Here is an 18,013-nt window from a genome sequence, read left to right on the forward strand (position 1 = left end):
AATTTATTTCCTGAATTTGTGATCATTAGCCAATTTGCCCCCCCCTCAACTATCATAATTAACAATTTGCACCCTATTGTTAATTTTTTTAATTTTCCATCTATTATTCCATTAAGTAGGTATCCGCATGATTGCCTTTGAAGGGCAAAAAAAAGTCAATTTGCACCATACTGTCATTTTTTTAATTTGCACCCTACTGTCATTTTCTGTTAAGTAGGTTTCCCTACACCTTAACAGAGGTAGATGAGGCCGAAGGAGGAGGCGACGGGGTATGGGCAGCTGCAAACTGCAAAAGCAGCATATCAAATGGACTGGGCTGTGAACAACGAATGAAGGAGGCATTGGTGGTAGTCACGGGCTCGGCTTGGAGAAAAGGAAGAACAAGAGAAAGTTCGAAGAAAAGGAAGAAGATAGAAGGTGTAGGGAAAATGACTTTTTTGCCCTTTAAAGGTAGTCATGCGGATACCTACTTAACAGAAGAATAGATGTAAAATTAAAAAAATTAACATTCGGGTGCAAATTAACTAATTATGATAGTTGAGGGAAAAAATTGGCCAAAAGTACAGTTGAGAGGGAAAATTGACTAATTATGAGAGTTGAGAGGAGAAATTGGCCAAAATTAAAGTTAAGGGAGGAAATTAGCCAATCTTTACAAGTTCAGGGGCTAAATTGATGAATATCTCTAATGTTATTAATGGTAAATCTGTTTGACTTGATCCTGAGGCCCTTTTTCTTCTAAACACAAACACAAACCCTAACCCTACCCCTTCTTTCTCTTGTCATGGAAATGTGTAGTAACAATGGCTGGCGCCCTACCTGTCTTATTGTCGAATCGCCAATGACTCAACTGGCAATTTTTATTTTAAGATTATCATTCAACAATCAGGGCAACAAAATTAGTGAAACTAAATGTCGACATGTAGTCTTTTAATTATAAATTAATATTTATAAATTGTGTTTGTCTAGTTATTTGTTTGGAAGTGCTTTTAAAATAGTTGAAAGTTCTTTTAAGGAAAATATATTTGGGTTCAAAAATCACTTTTATGTGGTTCTTCTACGAAGCACTTCAAGTGCTTTTTCAGGATTTACTTGCGTTTTTACTAAATAATGGTTTCAAAAATATTTCCACTAATAATATTTTTAATCATTTTAAAAGTATTTCCAAACGACTCCATTAGTTGTGTTTGGGCCTGAAATGACAATTTGCACTGAGAATGGTTGACCCAAGGACCACAAACCTCAGCCAGTTTGCATCATTCAGGCCAATGGGCTTTTAGCCCATAAATAGGATCAGTTCGACCGAGTTCTCATGAAGGAAGAACTATGATGAGATCAAGTGTGGGTGGCTAAGTCGAGTTCTGTACGATTTGAAAATTGCCAGATATCAAATTGAGCATTGGATAAATAGGAATTATCTCAAGGATCAAAATGCATGAGTGATTGGATAAAAGATGAATGAGTCTCATAAATAAGACTAGATTCAAAGAGGCCGAGTCTAGATGGAGATAAAGTTTTGGCCACGAAAGGATAAGGGGAATATTCAAGCAAATGCTGAGTAAATACAAACTCATCATGACTCTGACTCGACATGTTTTTTTTTTAATTTTTTTTTATCACATATGCCTTACCTATAAATAAAGAAGGCTCTGCAATAGTAAAGGCCCCTTCAACTCCAATAAATAACTCAAAACGCTCTACACAAAACTCTTCTCATACCTGATAAAACACACTAATTATCCTAACCCTCACGTCATCTTCAGTTCGAATCGAACAAGTGAACAACACTGTGTTGGCAACTAGTGACACCTCAATTTGGATAAGTGAACATCACTAGAGCCGTATAACCAGGTGATCTAAAGCACCTTCACTTTGGATCAATGAACAATACTACTTTTGGTTGGTTATCTATCCAAGTCTCAGCCGGTGAAGAGTTTTCAACTTTTTCAATGAAAGATGTCACTTCATTAGTTTCTCAGCAAAGTGAAGTGTTCTTTGATTTGTTACTTTCTCAAGTGCATTTTTGCAATTCAGCATCTAGATGACCGAACCACATTCAACATAAAAATGTTTATCTCCTTTTAGTACATGTATCCCTACAGCCTGATACAATTTGGCACACATATATTCATACGAGTATAGTCGAAGTAGCCAAACCTGGTGCAAGAAATCTTGAACTTCGCAGTAGTCTAGGCAACCTTGTCTTCAAGTTCTAGAACTCAAGGCCAAGATGTGCTCTTTCCTTGAGCTGTAATCGCTCGAGAACATAAGTCATCAGCACATTCGACACCATCACCACCACATCTATTCTACTCGAGCAATCAAGCTCGGTTGCAAGTTGGCAAACCCGCATTCACAAAGACGTAGTTAACTCATAATTACTGGGCCTGCGCACCACGTAGGCTTTGTAATTTTAGGGTCAACAAGTTCATATCATTATATTACACCATCATTCTTATGCTGGTGAAAGAAAGAATGTATATCCACATGACTTCAAAATGAAAAGTGTAATTTGTAATTAAGGGATCAAGCACCTTTTAACGGACAAAAAGATGTATTACGCTTCTTCATCGCTTTCTTTATGCATTAAATTTCACTTTCATTAATCGCTTTGCAGTCATATAACAAAATGAGTTGGGGATCTTTTGTAAATTAATCTTTCTTTGTGACTAGATTACGTATGCAATTTTCTTTCGATAATAATTATTTTTTTTAATTGTAGACTAATAGTTTTGTACATGAGGAAGCTACAAAGCAAAAGATAAACAAATTTAAATTAATCAGTTGCTTGATTGCGCTTCCTAGTTCCTAGTCCAAGACTTGGAACCCACTAATCCCACGTCTTAAGTCCAAGTTGTCCAACGACGACCCAACTCAGACACGTGGCATACAACCAAGAGTCGCCTTAGCCAACGCGTTTAACAAGTGGAACCGACACCTCAGAGCCCTCATCAGCCGCCAATGCCCTTTACCGGACCCACTCCTTCCACCGCCTACACTAGCTAGCTCCCCGCCGCTTATCACAGGGAACATCGGCGCCGGAGTGCGCCGACCCTGCCGCTTTCTGATCTCATTCATGTCCATCTCCGGTTGGTACTTCACCAGTCCTATCAGCACCTTGTGCTTCCGTGAATTGCTCGACGGCGAGTGCGACCGGCAGCTCACAAGCTCCGATTCCGACCGGTGCGAGTGAGGGTGGGAGGGAGATGAAAATTTGAATGATTCGGATCGGGAGAAAAATGGGTTTTCGATTTGAGGCTCCTCGTTTCGAAGGTGGATTGGTTTTCCACAGAAAACGACGTCCATGGGGATGTATCCGCGGATCGGGTCTACCGGGAATTCAAAAAAGGCATCTAGGTCGGAAGAATAAGAAGCGGAGGCCATAGGGTTCTCCTCCGACTCCCCAACGTCGTCGTGTAGCGGGAGATCGCAGAAGGACAGTGCGTCTTCTTCGACTTCTTGCCGGTTGAAATCTGAGAAATTTTCCATGTCTGTGAAGCTGTGAACTGGGTGGTGATAAAGTTGATCAGTATGTGTTGCTGGATGTGTTTGGTGATTGGGGATAGGATCTGTGTGTGTATATATATGGAGGGAGGGAGTGAGGGCTTCTAGAAATAGGATATGGGTTGGTGGCGACGTGGCTTCGGTGGTGTTGGTTTTGGTGCTTCTGGAAGAACAACTTGGTGAAAGTGATCGAAAAATTAGGGGAAAAAGGACTAAGTGGAGGTCCACGAGAGCAGTCAAAGGAGGAAAATGGTTAAAACCCGCGAAAGAGAGAGAAGATGTTTGGGAGAGGTGGTTTTTCTAGAAGGACTCGTAAAACTGGTGGCTGCGTGAAAAAACCGAAAGCAGGAAGAAATCAAAAGAATAAAAAAAAAAAAAAAAAAAAAAAAAGAGTAAGGGGCATTCCGAGAATTGAACTCGGGACCTCTCGCACCCTAAGCGAGAATCATACCACTAGACCAAATGCCCGCTGTTGACTGAAAGGTTCACTTGTCTTTATTTCTACATAAAAGGAACATTACTATTACGTGAATCTCTATAATAAGACAACTAAACTTTTTTGTGTAATTGTAAATGTAAAGTAAGTCTTCGTATCCTATTGGTGAAACTAAGGTCATCTCCAAATGAAAGGGTTAAACATTATCCCTTTCAGAATTATAGCACTGCAAAACATTATTTTTTAATAAACAATGTTAGACCATACTTGTGTTTCATCTCCAATCGAATGAGCTAAACATAGTCCCTCTCAATAATTTATTATTGTTAAGTTTATACTTTAAATTTATTGGTAATTTAGTTAAACCACTGTTGGATTTTTTCAAATATAGCCGTAGAATTTGAATCAATTATTGCAACTAATGAGCCGAGTCTCAAAAAAGGGCTAAGACTAAATTTGGCAAACCTGATGGCCTTTTGGCCAAATAATGGCATGGTGGGCTCCACAGAAGTATAGCTCAGCCATCAGTTGGAGATGAGATTTTTGGCAAATCAAGCCAATTTTGGCTTTTGGACCTTTAGCCCTCTCCTTTGGAGATGACCTAAACCTAGAGGGCTAAACATAGTCCATCTCAATAATTTATTAGTTTTAAGTTTATATTTTAAATTTATTGGTAATTTAGTTTAACTACCGTTTGATTTTTTTTCAAATATAACTGTTGAATTTGAATTAATTATTGCAATTGATGAACTGAGTCCTAAAAAGGGGCTAAGAGGTGGCTACATTTGGCCAGATTGGTGGACTCCACATAATTATAGCTTAGTCATCGGTTGGAGATGAGTTTTTTGGCATATCAGGCCATTTTTTTTGGATTTTGGACCTTTAGCCCTCTATTGGAGATAGCCTAACTATTTGAAATTCAGCTGATCATTTGTTTTCGTCTTTTTTTTTTTTTTTTTTTGTGAAATAACTGAGATGAATGAAATTTTTTTTTCCATAAATTGAAATCTTCTCTACCCCTCTTATTATTTTAAGATTTTTTTATTTTTTATTAATAAGTATCTTTATCGATCAGTAATAATAGTGCCCTTAGCTTAGCATTCTTCAAACGGCTGGATCCAATCTCCTAGTCCTTGCGGAAAGGAAAAAGAATTTCACGCTCTTCCTTTCAGGAAGGGAGGTTTTGGAAAATTCTATTGGTTGCAGCTTTCTCCAGACCTTCGAATAAGCATGAAAAAAAGGCTCGAATAGTATGATCTCTTCGTCACCCTATAATGAAAGGGGCGATCTCGTAGTTCTTGGTTTGTGAAGATACGTTGAATTTGCATGACTTGTTGTGGGACTTACTCCAACGGAACTTCAACAATTCAAACTGTCTATTTTTCAAGTTGTACTTCATCTATTATCCTTGAAAAATGTTATCCAAAATCATAAATATTTGAGGTGTCCAAAGAAATTGACGAACATTATGTTCTAAGAAACATTGAAACTTTATCATGATAATCTTTAATATTAGAAAGCCAGAAGGAGAGTTTGGTGTTTTAAGGCTTCACCAAAAAAAAATGGACTATAAAGCCCCTCAAACAAAAAAAATCCACAACTAGCTGAAAATAATAGAAACAAAATAAAAGGGATAATTTTGTCAAAAATATAAAATTTGTTATATTTAGAGAAAAATACAACAACCAACGTGGGGAGAAAAATTATCAGAATTAGCACGTTTAGTTTTCAAACTGCATAGCAGTTTCCGTTCAGTTTTCAAACTCACACAACCTTTTATCATAACTTCTCCATTGCATTTGTTCAGTTACAAAATTATGATATCACTTCATCACCCTTCATTTCCACAGCTAAAGAAGAATTTGCGAAGGGGCAAAAGGTTGGATGCTTTGAATGTTTAATTGGTGGAGAAATGTATGGTAAGTTTTTTCTTTTGGCCTCTAATATTGATAGCTCTCCCTGAAATTTCCAACGTTATTATATTTTCGTTGGTGTTCTATCGATTTGGCTTGGCTTTACTCCAATAGCATTCTATGTGCAGCACTGCAAAGCATCTTTAATTTTGTTTCCTTTCTCCAAGAATCAAAGGTTTTCCATGTTTCGTTGATGATGCAATTGAAAGGTACGGAATTTTCCAAATTAAACGAAATCATGCAAATTCCCAATATTTGTGAAGTTTTAACTTCAATTTCTCTCAAAAAATTCTTTCGTTTTGATATTTTTTTTTTTGCAGGTCGGGAGAGCTGGTTGTATAGGTTGCCGGGATGCCTTCGTCGGTAGAATTAATTAGAGCCATGTATGAAATTTCTGCCACACCATGTGATTGGAATTCTCACAGGTTTTGCTACTTTGTTTAATTTTGGTCCCAATTTTCTAATCAAAATTTCTTCCTCTGGACATCAAGTAGCCTAAAAAAAAGGTAACTTTTAATCCTACTGAATTTCTGTTGTTGGTTATCTAAATCACATCATCCTTCTCTCCCACTACAACCCACGTCAACATAGTGTTGCTAGTGGAGAACTCCAGGAACTCCATTTGGTCTCCAAAGAGGTGAGAAAGGTAGAATTCATCAGATCTCTCTTTTTCATTGAACTTGATAGTATGTTATCGGAGGCTAGCTTTGTGCTACTATTGGCTCTTTTTTTAGTGTTTGCTCGAGTTCGTTTCTGTGGCTCTCGAGGTTCTTATTTTTAATTTTCGTTCTCTCTCAGTTTTGATCGCATATTTGCACTCAATTAATTTTTTTTATTTTTATAATTTTATGGACTTCTTGCAGCAAATTAACTTTCTCTGGAATTTTTTTTACACCATGTCTGAATTCACCTCTCCCAGACCCTGCGTAAAGCGGGAGCCTTGTGCACTGGGTACGACCATGTCTGAATTGTCTGTCATGTTTCAAATGCGACTGGTGCCTCATTTCATTTTATGTGTGTTGCCTCATTTCATTTTATGGTTTTAGTTCATAAGCAACTAATTCACTAATTCAATTACAAATAATGCTAATATTTGATTTTAACCAAACACATTAAATTTTCAACATAACAGAACGATATGAGTTCATGATATGTCTTGCTGTCAAGTGTATCAAGGTCAATTGAAGTTCTTAGATTGTTTTTATACTTTTTATTTAGCTTTTAATTGCAACTAAATTATAAGGATCTTCTCTGTTACTTTTTTTTTTTTTTTTTACATATTCTGGACAAAATACTTTAAATTCTTGTCTGTATTATTAGAGATGATAATTGCTTTTATTTTATATTTCTATATAATGAATCAATATTCGCATATAAATGCATCTAAAATGTGTAAGGCGCGCGTAGCGCCATGATTAAAAAAATGTCTTTTGAGCGCGTGCAGAAAAGCTTGTCAAATGGTAAATGGTTATGGATTGAAATTTTTTTCTTTTCAAAATATCAGAAAAATAAAGTCTAAGGGCCATTTTCGAGCTTGTCAAATGGTAAATGGTTATGGATTGAAATTTTTTTTTTTTCAAAATATCGGAAAAATAAAGTCTAAGGGCCATTTTCGAAAAAAAAAAAGAAAAAAAAAAGAGAGAAAATATTTCCCGATTTTTGGGGCCAGATTTTCTTTGAGGAAATGTTAAACCGCGAAAATTGGTTTTTCTTGGTAGATTAGAAATAGAGTGAAGAGAAGTGGGAGCAAAAATGACGAGGGCGGCTCTCTTTCAGTTGCTGCGATCACACTCCAGACAACTCACACCCTCAAACCTCCGCTCAGGTTCCTCTCACTCTCTCTCTACTCTCTCAAATTTCTCGACCTATTTGGGGTTTAGGGTTTAAGATCTCCCCCACGATTTCATTTTTTTTTCTTCCAATTTAATCGAAATTATTGAAGTATACTAGGAACCCAAAGTTCATGCTCTACCCAATTCACCACTTCACAAGAATCGCACCCCATATTTGTTTCTGATTTCAGAGACCATTTTCTGGATCTTCTTCTGCTAAATTTATATAAAAATTTGGTAAAAAATTACACACTTTTGGTTTTGGAAAATTCCATGTGTAAAATATCGATGTGAAACGTGTTAGTTGGCACCCAATTGAGGTTTCTGCTATTATTCTTCTTGGAAACCATGGTTTGCAAAATCAAGGTACTTTTCGTGTTGTAGACATGTTTTCAAGAAATCGGACCATTTTGTCGGTCTTAAAAGCCGAAAGATGAGGCCTTGCTAGCTTAATTACTATGCTGGAGTGTGTTACTGCTAGGTTCTAACACGGTTTTGGGTATGGTGACTGTAGATGCTGCTCCACCGCCAATCTTCAGTTTCCATTTTAACTTCTTCTACTATTGTATCAACTGGTGGCTTTAGTTTTTGGTTTGTCCTTGATAATTGTCTATATGAAGACTTCCGTGATAATTATATGATCGATCGTAGTTATTAATCTGCTTTTTCTCGTTCAAGTGAAGCTCATGTGTATGTAGGGGATAGGATCCATCTGCTCTCTCTCAAAACATGGAGAGAGGGCACCATAGAAAACAAAAATGGGTCAACATCTTATTAAGATCTGATTGTTGTAAACTTGTATTACTGTGTGATGCTAAAATACTCCCATAGATTCTCGTAGCTAGGTTCCTTGAGTTAGGTGATGTAGTAGTGTCGAAGCCCTCTGTTCTATTAATTAATGCTTAGCCGTTTGCATAGCGACGTTGTAGTTGATATGCTAGAAAAGTGTTAACATCTGTGATCCTTGGAAGCTGGATGGAGTTCAACCCATGAGATTCTGATGTCATTGTTTTAGTAATTTGCTTTGTCTTTAATGCGTGCTCACCTGAAAATCCCACTCACCCTCTCCCGCACTTTTAATTCTTTTGCATGTTCATCACATTTTCTAATCTTTTGCTATCCAAATTTCCGTCTTCCATCTTTTGTTTTTCCCTTCCTTATATCTGTCACTATTGTTGATGATAAAATGTTTTTCTTCAGGTTGTCAGCCATGCAGGTCTGCAGCATGGGCTGCTGGTCTGAACACTAAACTGAGTTTCCACTCTGGCTTCGAGATCAATGCTTCACAGAAAAGATGGGCATCCCATGCCACAACAAGAGAAGATGATGGCAAAATCAGCATTGGACCACGTAGGGGTGGTCAAGTTGGGGAAGATGAAAAGGACTCAGGGGTCGTTTATTATGGCCCAATCTCATCTACCATCAAGAAAGTGAAACTTCTCTCGCTGTCGACCTGCTGCCTTTCTGTATCTCTGGGCCCTGTGATAACCTTTATGACATCTCCTGATATGAATGTGATCCTGAAGGGTGCGGTGGCATCTTCAGTGATATTCTTGAGTGCTTCTACCACAGCCGCCCTTCACTGGTTCGTGACCCCATACATCCACAAGCTTAGGTGGAAGCCTGGTTCAGACAGTTTTGAGGTGGAAATGATGTCATGGCTTGCAACATTCATCCCGAGGACTATTAAGTTTTCTGATATCAAGCCAGCAGAAACTAATCGGCCTTTTGTGACTTTTAAGGCCAATGGAAACTTTTACTTTGTCGACGCTGATCATTGTCATAACAAGGCTTTGTTAGCAAGACTGACCCCGCAGAAAGCAACTCATGAATCGGCTTTTAAGAATTTATGATCATGTGATGCTGAGTCTTGGGAGTTTTGCTCTTTGTGGCTGAATTATGGTATGGATTTCATGTATTGCAATGAGCCTTTGTGGCACGTACCCCTTTTTTTTATTTATGAGACACTGGTTTCGAGTTTTTGTGTCAAACACCATTTGGTCGCAGTATCCTATTTCTTTCCCTTCAATAAAAGAGGTAAGAAACTACATTTCCAATTTACTTGTATTCAACTGAGATTTTTTACCAGTGTAAAGGCTTTACATATTCGTACAATGCTTTGTCGTACATATTCTAATGTTATCATGTCATTTCTTTAAACTAGTTTTTAGGTATTTTCAAAATTCGTTCTGCAACACTTTTTCTTGAAGAGATGAGCAATGTTCAAACTTTTGTGACATTTAAAGCCAATTGAAACTTTTACTTCGTCAAAATTGGCCACATAAACCAACACAAACAGAGCATTGAGCACGTGTGACTGTTAGGTTTCATACGTGGGACATCCGCTTTAATACCATGAAGAAGAAAAAATTGAGGTTACACAATAAAACTAAAGGAAAACTAACGAAAAGTCCAAAAAAAACTTCTATTTTAATGAAAAGTCATTTTTAAAGGTACAGTGAATAGTATTAAAGAAATGTATAAATGTGGTTTTTCGTTAAAAGTGAACAGTACCATGAGTGTTTTGTTAAAACTTCCTAAAACTAATTGGCAATATGGAGAGTTGTCCAATTACTTGTAAGCACATGCAAGATTCTTTATTTCCCAGATGTGAGATTGATACTCTCAACATTTATCACACTTATGCAAATAATGTATTTTCACCGTACATATTTCATACTCCGAATCATTCAAATTTTTAACATTCATTGGATGATCTCAAAATGAAAGTTGAGAGATTATATGTTGGAGTTGTTTTTACCTCTTGAAATTATGTTAACTTGGCTCTTCACGGACATAGGTAGATCTCAAATGAAATCACTGACATCAGCTTGTTCAAAATAATTTTGTTAATTAAAATTTTCATTCAAGAGGATGAAAATTGGTTGGAATTCTATTACAGCTTGTTCAAAATAATTTTGTTAATTAAAATTTTAACCAGTCTAATTTGCAATATATGAGAGTAATAGTTATAATCACCAAGCTGATTAATTTATTATCAAGATCAAATACTTAAATATCAATCATAAAAAATAGTAAAAAGCCACTATCAGGTTTGGGACGAAAACTATTTGGAATTAGAAGTTTTATATAACTTAGGCTTAATTACCTCGTAAAGGTACTATCAGTTCCTAATTAAGGTTTATTAAGTATTAAACTTCAGTTTTATATAATTTAGGCTTAATTTCCCTATAATCTTATACCAGGTGATCGTTATGTTAACTAGTAACTTTTCCTCTTCTTTAAAAAGAGTGACAGCTGGTGGTAAGCAACGATTATCCATTATTTCGGATCCAGAAAGTCTTTGAGGAATTTCACCCTGTCCGTGATCGCCGTTACCTATAATCCTCTCTTCTATGCTAATAAATCTTTGATCACCTTTTTATCCCAACAAAACAAGTCCAGAATTTTTAGTTTTAATACAACTATTACAAACCGGAAGTTCAGCACTAGTACTTACTCAACTAATACAAACCGAAAGTAAAACAGTATTCAGCCCATTCAAAACCTACATTCACTATGTTTAAAAAATAAAAAAATAAAAAAATAAAAAAAATAAAAAAAAAATAAAAAACCAACTGCATTTCAAGAACCGACCTTATATTGTTTTGTAGAAATCCGAATTGAAGAGATCAAGCGCGAGAAAAAATGACAATTGATGCCACATCAAGATAGTAAGGAGATGAAGTTTGAGAGAGAAGCTCAATAGTATTGAATTACAGAATTAGCGAGGAATGATTATAGACTTTATAATAAAAACAAAACTCATCTCTTACTTCCTACTACAAACTACCTTTCTAAGTGTCAAAACTAGCTATGGAGATGAAAAGCTTAAGAAACTAGGGGGAGAGAGAGAGAGTAAACTATGTAACAAACTTTTCTCATTTTAGTTGATGAATTATTTCAAGTGATTTTCACTATAAATACATATCAGCATAACTAATTCAACTCATAACAATCTAGTGACACATGTCACAATCCTAACAACTCATATATGATAACAAACCCCCTCAACCTTATGTCTTAGTAGAACCAAGCATAAGATTGGAACAATGCGTTGTAAACAAAGGGGAAAAGCCTTTTGTGAAAATGTCTACACATTGGTCTGCAGAAGCAGCAAATGGCAGAGAAATGACACCTTGTTGAACGCGTTCTCTCACAAAATGACAGTCCACCTCAATGTGTTTGGCTTTAGAGTGCAAGACAATATTGGTAGCTAAAGTCATGGCTGAGATGTTGTCACAATGTAACAATGGAGGAGAAGAAGTGACAATATGTAGATCTTTCAGAAGTTGTTGAAGCCAAACAATTTGTACAATGGTGGTTGCCATAGCCCTATATTCAGCCTTTGTTGAGGATCGACTAACTGTGTGTTGTGTCTTAGAGCTCCATGAAACTGGATAAGAGCCTAAGAATACAACAAAACCTGTAGTAGAGTGTCTATCATTGGGATCACCAGCCCAATCAGCATCTGTGTATGCTTTTAAGTCCAATGAGCCAGGTCTAAAAAAATGCCACATCCTAAAGTACCTATGAGATATTGTAAAATCGTCTTGATAGCAACATAATGAGATTCCAGATGAGAATGCATAAATTGGCACACTTGATTCACAAAATAAGCAATGTCAGGTCTTGTAAAAGTTAAGTATTATAGGGCTCCTACAATGCTCCTATAATTTGTAGGATCCGAGTAACAAGGGCTTCCATAACTCAAGAGTTTCTGATTAGGATAACATGGAGTGATACAAGGTTTACACTGCATCATATCTGTCTTAAGTACAAATCTTGGACATACTTTAACTAATGTACAAACAACCCCTAAGATGATAATCAATTTGCAAGCCAAGAAAGTAGTGTAAAATCCCCAAATCTTTCATGTCAAATTTTGTGGTTAACTGAGATATAATAGACTGAACACAAGTAGCAATATATCTAGTAAAGATGATATCATCCACATACAAAAGAAACACAATTATGTTTTTGCCATCATGGTTGACAAACAATGACAGATTAGCATAAGAATATTTAAAACCCAATGAAAGTAAGAAAGTAGTGAACCTTTCATTCCAAGCTCTAGGAGCTTGTTTGAGACAATAAAGTGACCTGTCTAATTTGCAAACATACTCTGGGTGAATCTTGTTAACAAAACCTTGAGGCTGGGACATGTATACCTTTTCCTCAAAAAAAACCCATGTAAAAACGCATTCTTGACTTCAAATTGCTTTAGTTTCCTACCCTAAGTTGTTGTTAAAGAAGGTATGAGTCTCACAATGATTGGTTTCACCACTGGACTGAATGTTTCATAATAATCCAATCCAGCCTCCTGAGAGAATCCTTTGGCCACCAATCTGGCCTTATATCTAGCAATGGATCCATCTAGATGTCTTTTGACTTTGTATATCCACTTGTAACCACTAAATTTTGTGTGGAGGTAATAGGACTAGATGCCAAGTTAGTTGATGAACCAATGCATCCATTTCTTCATGCATAGCTGTTTCCACTATGGAGACTTAGAAGCTGCAGTATAAGACTGTGGTTCTTTAATGGAATCAAAATGAACTATAACATGAAAAACCTGCTTCTTCTTAGAAATCCCATATTTAGATCTGGTCTACATTGGATGTAAGTTCTAAGAATGTAATGGCATAAGTTGTAACTCAGTAGCTTGAGAAATAGTAGTATATGGATTCAAGTCTGAACTCATGTAAGAATATGAGGCTGAACCCATAGAAGAGTCTGAACTCATAGAAGAATATGAGTCTGAACTAGAGATGGCAGTGGAGACAGGATCACCTTGGTTGAGAGTAGGGGACTGAGTAACATGACGAGTAATAGGTGTGGATGCAAGTACAAAGACACTTGGCAATGGAATTGGAACTATAGAAGGGTGGTTAAATGTATTGGTATGAGTCACAGAAGATGATGCAACTGGAGACAAAGATGAACTAGACTCTATGTGTTGTAGCTTAGTTGAACCAGGGAATTGACTTTCATCAAATATTACATGCCTTGGCACAATTAATTTGGTATCTTTGACAGAGTAACAAATATAACCCTTGTATTGAGATGCATATCCCAAAAAAAATGTAAATAGTGATCTTGGGATCAAGTTTGGTTGTTCTATAGGGTTTCAGAAATGGGAAACAAGCACAGCCAAAAATTCTTAAGTGATCAAGTTTTGGAGAAGATTGATACAAAGTTTCAAAAGGAGATCTCATGTGTAATGTGGAGGTTGGCATCCTATTTATGAGATATGTGGCAGTTGCATATGCATGATACCAAAACTTAGGTGGTAAGGAAGCTTGATGTAATAGAGCAAGTGCAATTTAAACAATATGCATGTTTTTCCTCTCTGCTAACCCATTCTGATCAGGGTTATAAGGGCAAGATTTTTGGTGTATGATGCTTTCCACCCCTATCACTTTGTAAAACCTTAACTTAAGTAGCAAAAAAGTTAAGTACAAATTATTGAAATTGAACAAAGTGACCAAGCACAACAACTTTATTGATTATTGGAAAAATCCATGTATACCTAGTTTGTCTATGAAAGACACATAATATATATACCCTTCAATTGACATACAAGGTGATTGTACCAACCCGAAAATTTTTATTTGGAAGCAAATACTAAGATAGGCCCAAAATTTATTTTGGAAGATAATCACCAAATTCCTTTTCCTAGACAATTTCCAAGAAAAGATTAAATCTCAGTTATTTTACTATGGCTGCATCTAACCTCGTTAGACTGCCTACGTACCCTACGAAGGGATCAAGCCATTCGTAGTTCACAAATTCAATTTCTAATTCATTTCCAAAAATCATTCAAGTGACTAACAATCACAAATTAGGTTCAAACAAACGAATCACACCAAATGCATTACAAATATGGATTCAGAATGTCGAAATTAGTTTTAAAATGTAGCATCGGCCCTTTGGCCAAGTGCCGCCGTGCGCGGTGGTTTCAGGCGAACGAAAACCCCAAATTCCGACGAACTCTAAAAATTACCTTATTTTACAGGGTTGTAGAGTTCAATGAGAGGAACAACTTTCATACCTGAGCTGAAATCCAATTCGGTCGGGAAACCCCTCAAATTGGCCTCGAACCGCCGGAAACCTTAGAAAATGGTGTTCTCAATTTGCCACCTCCGGTGCCCAGTCGTCCCAACCAAGGCTTGGGCTTTATTCCTAAGGTTGAGAGAAGACTATGGGTGGTAGGGTGGGCATTTGGAACTGAAAACCGAAACTTAAACATGAATCGAATCGGACCGCACCGAACGGTTTGGTTTTGCGGTTTTGAAACGGTTGCGGTTTCGAAATCGAACCACAACAAAGAAAATGGTTTGGTTTCGGTTTTGGGTTTTCAAAACCGCACCGCACCGAAACCGAAACCGCACCATATATTTTGAATGTTATGTTTTAACTTTTAATTAGTTCAACTTCAACTACACTATTCAAGTCACCATATTCATCTATCTTTCTCTGTCTCTCAAAACTCATCTTCATCTCTCTCTCAAAACTCATCTTCATCTCTTAAAGTATCAATTTAAGTTCTAAATTATTAATTTCTTTAGGCAATGCCTTGTGTGCTTGCCTAAATGTAACAAAAACCACGAATGTATCATGATAATTGGAGTTCAACAAATTTGGTATTTATTAGAAGAAAAGCCTCTGATCATTGATGAAGCCAAACAACTGTATAAAAAACACTTGCAACAAAATTCCAGAGTCACGATAGAGGTACTCTCATATGATTTTTGTTCATCAGAAGCATGGCTTGAGTTATGTAATTGAATTAGCAGAGTCACAGATAGAGACCACTTCTCAGGAATTAGCAGAGTCACAGATAGAGACCAGGAATTAGCAATTTTTCTGCAGTTTTTTTTTCCGCAGTTTTTTGTTGTAATTTTGCTGCAATGTTGTTGCTGTTTTTGCTGCATGTTCATTAATTAATATATGAGGAAAATAAAACCGTTTTATGCGTAAATAGGTATATATTTTAAATTGTACATTTTTTTCTCAAAAACCGAACCGAAACCGTTTGAAACCGCACTGCACTGAACCAAACGGTTTGGTTTCATTTCGGTTTTGCCTTCAAAACCGCACCGAACCGCACCATAAAAAGTTTCGGTTTCGGTTGCGATTTCAATCGAAACCGCACCAAACCGTACCGCACCCACCCCTAATGGGTGGTGGTGATGGACGAAATTAGCTTCAGGTTATGATGAATCGAAGCCAAACCCGTGCGCCTCTCCGTACGATTTTATCTCGAAATCCCCCAAAATTTATCAAATTTTCAAATGAAAATGGGAGAGGGATCCATTGGCATTGAGGTAAGGGTCATTTTGATACCAACCCCATCGTCAACGGTGACCAGAGCTGAGAGATGGCACCGAGTCGGGTCACGGATCCTTAAAGGGGTTTGATCTCCATTCCTTTTCTTTTCCTCATTTCCCTTCATTTCTCCCCTTTCTAATTGGGCAACCCCAATCCCCCTCTCTCCTTTCTTTCCTTCCCTTTTCATCTTAGCCACACACGTGGCACTCTCATTGCTCCAGATTTTCTGGAGCCTTCCAAATTAATGGGAAAAATCTCTATTTTGCCCTCGACTTCGATCGTTAATAACTTATTCGTTATAACTCCGTTTCGCAAACGGTTTTCGCCTACGCACTCGTAGGATCAAACTTTATCCAAATATGTCAAGAAACTTGACAAAATAAATGAGGATAAAATACATCCCCGTAAAATTACGTTTATTCAACGAGGGACATTTTCGTCATTTCACTTTCCGGTGAGAATTTCTACATAATCATATATTTGTAAATATTTCTAGGGTATTACAGTGATGGCCCCCATACATCTGAATGTATGACTTCAAATGAAATTACAGATTTTGAAGCATGTAAATGAAATGAAAGTTTGGGGAATTTGCCTTCCAAGCAAGGAGTATAAGATTGAGGTTCTGAATTACAATGAAAACGAAATGAAGACTTATTATGTGCTATCTTAACTATTTGATAATTAGGGTGACCTATTCTACAATGCCACAATGTAAAAGACACATTTTGACCAAGAAGTGCTGCTGGTAAGGCTTCTTGTTGTTTAAGTACATGTAGGGGATAAACTGCATGATTACTCAGTCCTTTAAACATTGTTCTCTCGGTGACCTTGTCCTGTATTCAATATATTCAAGTCTTCATCTAATATTTTGAAGGTCAATCTTCATCTAAACTATACTAGTCCTAGTCATATTTGCAAATCTCTCTCGAAGACTAGTCCACATCTCTTTAGAACTCTTGCAACCAATAACACAAGACAATGCAACAGTTGACAAAGTAGCAGTAATGAGTGTCATTAATGCTTTATCATGTATCTTCCAAACAATATAAGCATCATAATCCAACTCAGGTTTATCAGGACATGGAATGGAACCATCAAGAGACCCAAAAATGCCATTTCCATCAAGCAGTAACTCCATTTGGAAATTCCAAGTCACATACTTAGAGTCATCAAGTTTGACAGTTACAGTATTGCCCACGCTAGGAATTAGATACGAAATTGGCGAATGAGTTAGGGCCAATTGAGTAGAAATAACCATTTTAAACAAAAAAATCACAATCCGTGAAGCGCAAGTATAAGAAATTCACAGACAAAATTAATTCACAAAGTATAGCAGAATCGAGCAATTCGCAACACATAGTATGCTACAATCTTGCAATTAGCAGCAATTTTCAAGAAATAAATTGTAATACCATGAAAATTTAAACATATGAATTAGATATTCATAATTATGAATATGTGGAGAAAATAAAAAATAAATCGATTTATGGTTATGAAAATTTGATTAGAGAAATTTTAGAATTTTGTTTCTGGGCTTTATTATAATTTTCGTCAAAAAATTTATCGATAAATGGAAAAGAAGAAAATGTCCCTAGTTGACTAAATGTAATTTTACGAGGACGTATTTTATCCTCGTATATTTTAACGTATTTCTTGATATAATTGGATAGAGCTCGACCCTACAAAAGCGTGGGCGAAAACTGTTTGTGAATCGGAGTTGAAACGAATAAATTAGAGGTTAAAAAAAAAAGAGAAGTCTGGAAGCTGCAAGATGGCAACGTGAGAGAGGAGGGAGTATTTGTTAAGCCACATGTGCGGCTGTGGGGGGGGGGGGGGAGGAGGAGAGTGCCCAAAGAGAGAAGGGAGAAAGGAAGGGAAGGGAGAGAAGGAAGGAGCACCGAATCACTAGATCCTATTTCCTTTCTGCGACCCGACCCAACGGAAACAATGGTTTCCAACGTCTCTCCGGCCAAATTCCGAAAAAATAAGCCGTG

General features: G+C 36.8%; 1 protein-coding gene and 1 non-coding gene across 2 annotated transcripts; one reads left to right on the plus strand and one right to left on the minus strand.

Moving 5' to 3' along the window:
- Window positions 1-3,897: 3,897 nt before the first annotated feature.
- On the minus strand, window positions 3,898-3,969 carry TRNAP-AGG (transfer RNA proline (anticodon AGG)). Its single transcript has one exon. It is a non-coding gene; the product is annotated as a tRNA-Pro (tRNA).
- Window positions 3,970-7,513: 3,544 nt separating this feature from the next.
- LOC126630606 (uncharacterized) lies at window positions 7,514-9,842 on the plus strand. The gene is made up of 2 exons (XM_050300751.1): window positions 7,514-7,675; window positions 8,883-9,842. The coding sequence occupies exons 1-2, from the start codon at window positions 7,603-7,605 to the stop codon at window positions 9,533-9,535; spliced, it is 726 nt and encodes a 241-aa protein (XP_050156708.1). The 5' UTR covers window positions 7,514-7,602; the 3' UTR covers window positions 9,536-9,842.
- Window positions 9,843-18,013: the final 8,171 nt, after the last annotated feature.

The sequence above is a fragment of the Malus sylvestris genome, chromosome 7 (genome assembly GCF_916048215.2).
Source record: "Malus sylvestris chromosome 7, drMalSylv7.2, whole genome shotgun sequence".
NCBI classification, from domain to species: domain Eukaryota; kingdom Viridiplantae; phylum Streptophyta; class Magnoliopsida; order Rosales; family Rosaceae; genus Malus; species Malus sylvestris.

What these genes read in the sequence shown, in the direction of transcription:
- LOC126630606 (XM_050300751.1), top strand. Translation starts at nt 7,603, where the DNA reads ATGACGAGGGCGGCTCTCTTTCAGTTGCTGCGATCACACTCCAGACAA. An exon ending in ACCCTCAAACCTCCGCTCAG is followed by an intron (nt 7,676 to 8,882) that starts GTTCCTCTCACT and finishes GTTTTTCTTCAG; the next exon opens with GTTGTCAGCCATGCAGGTCT.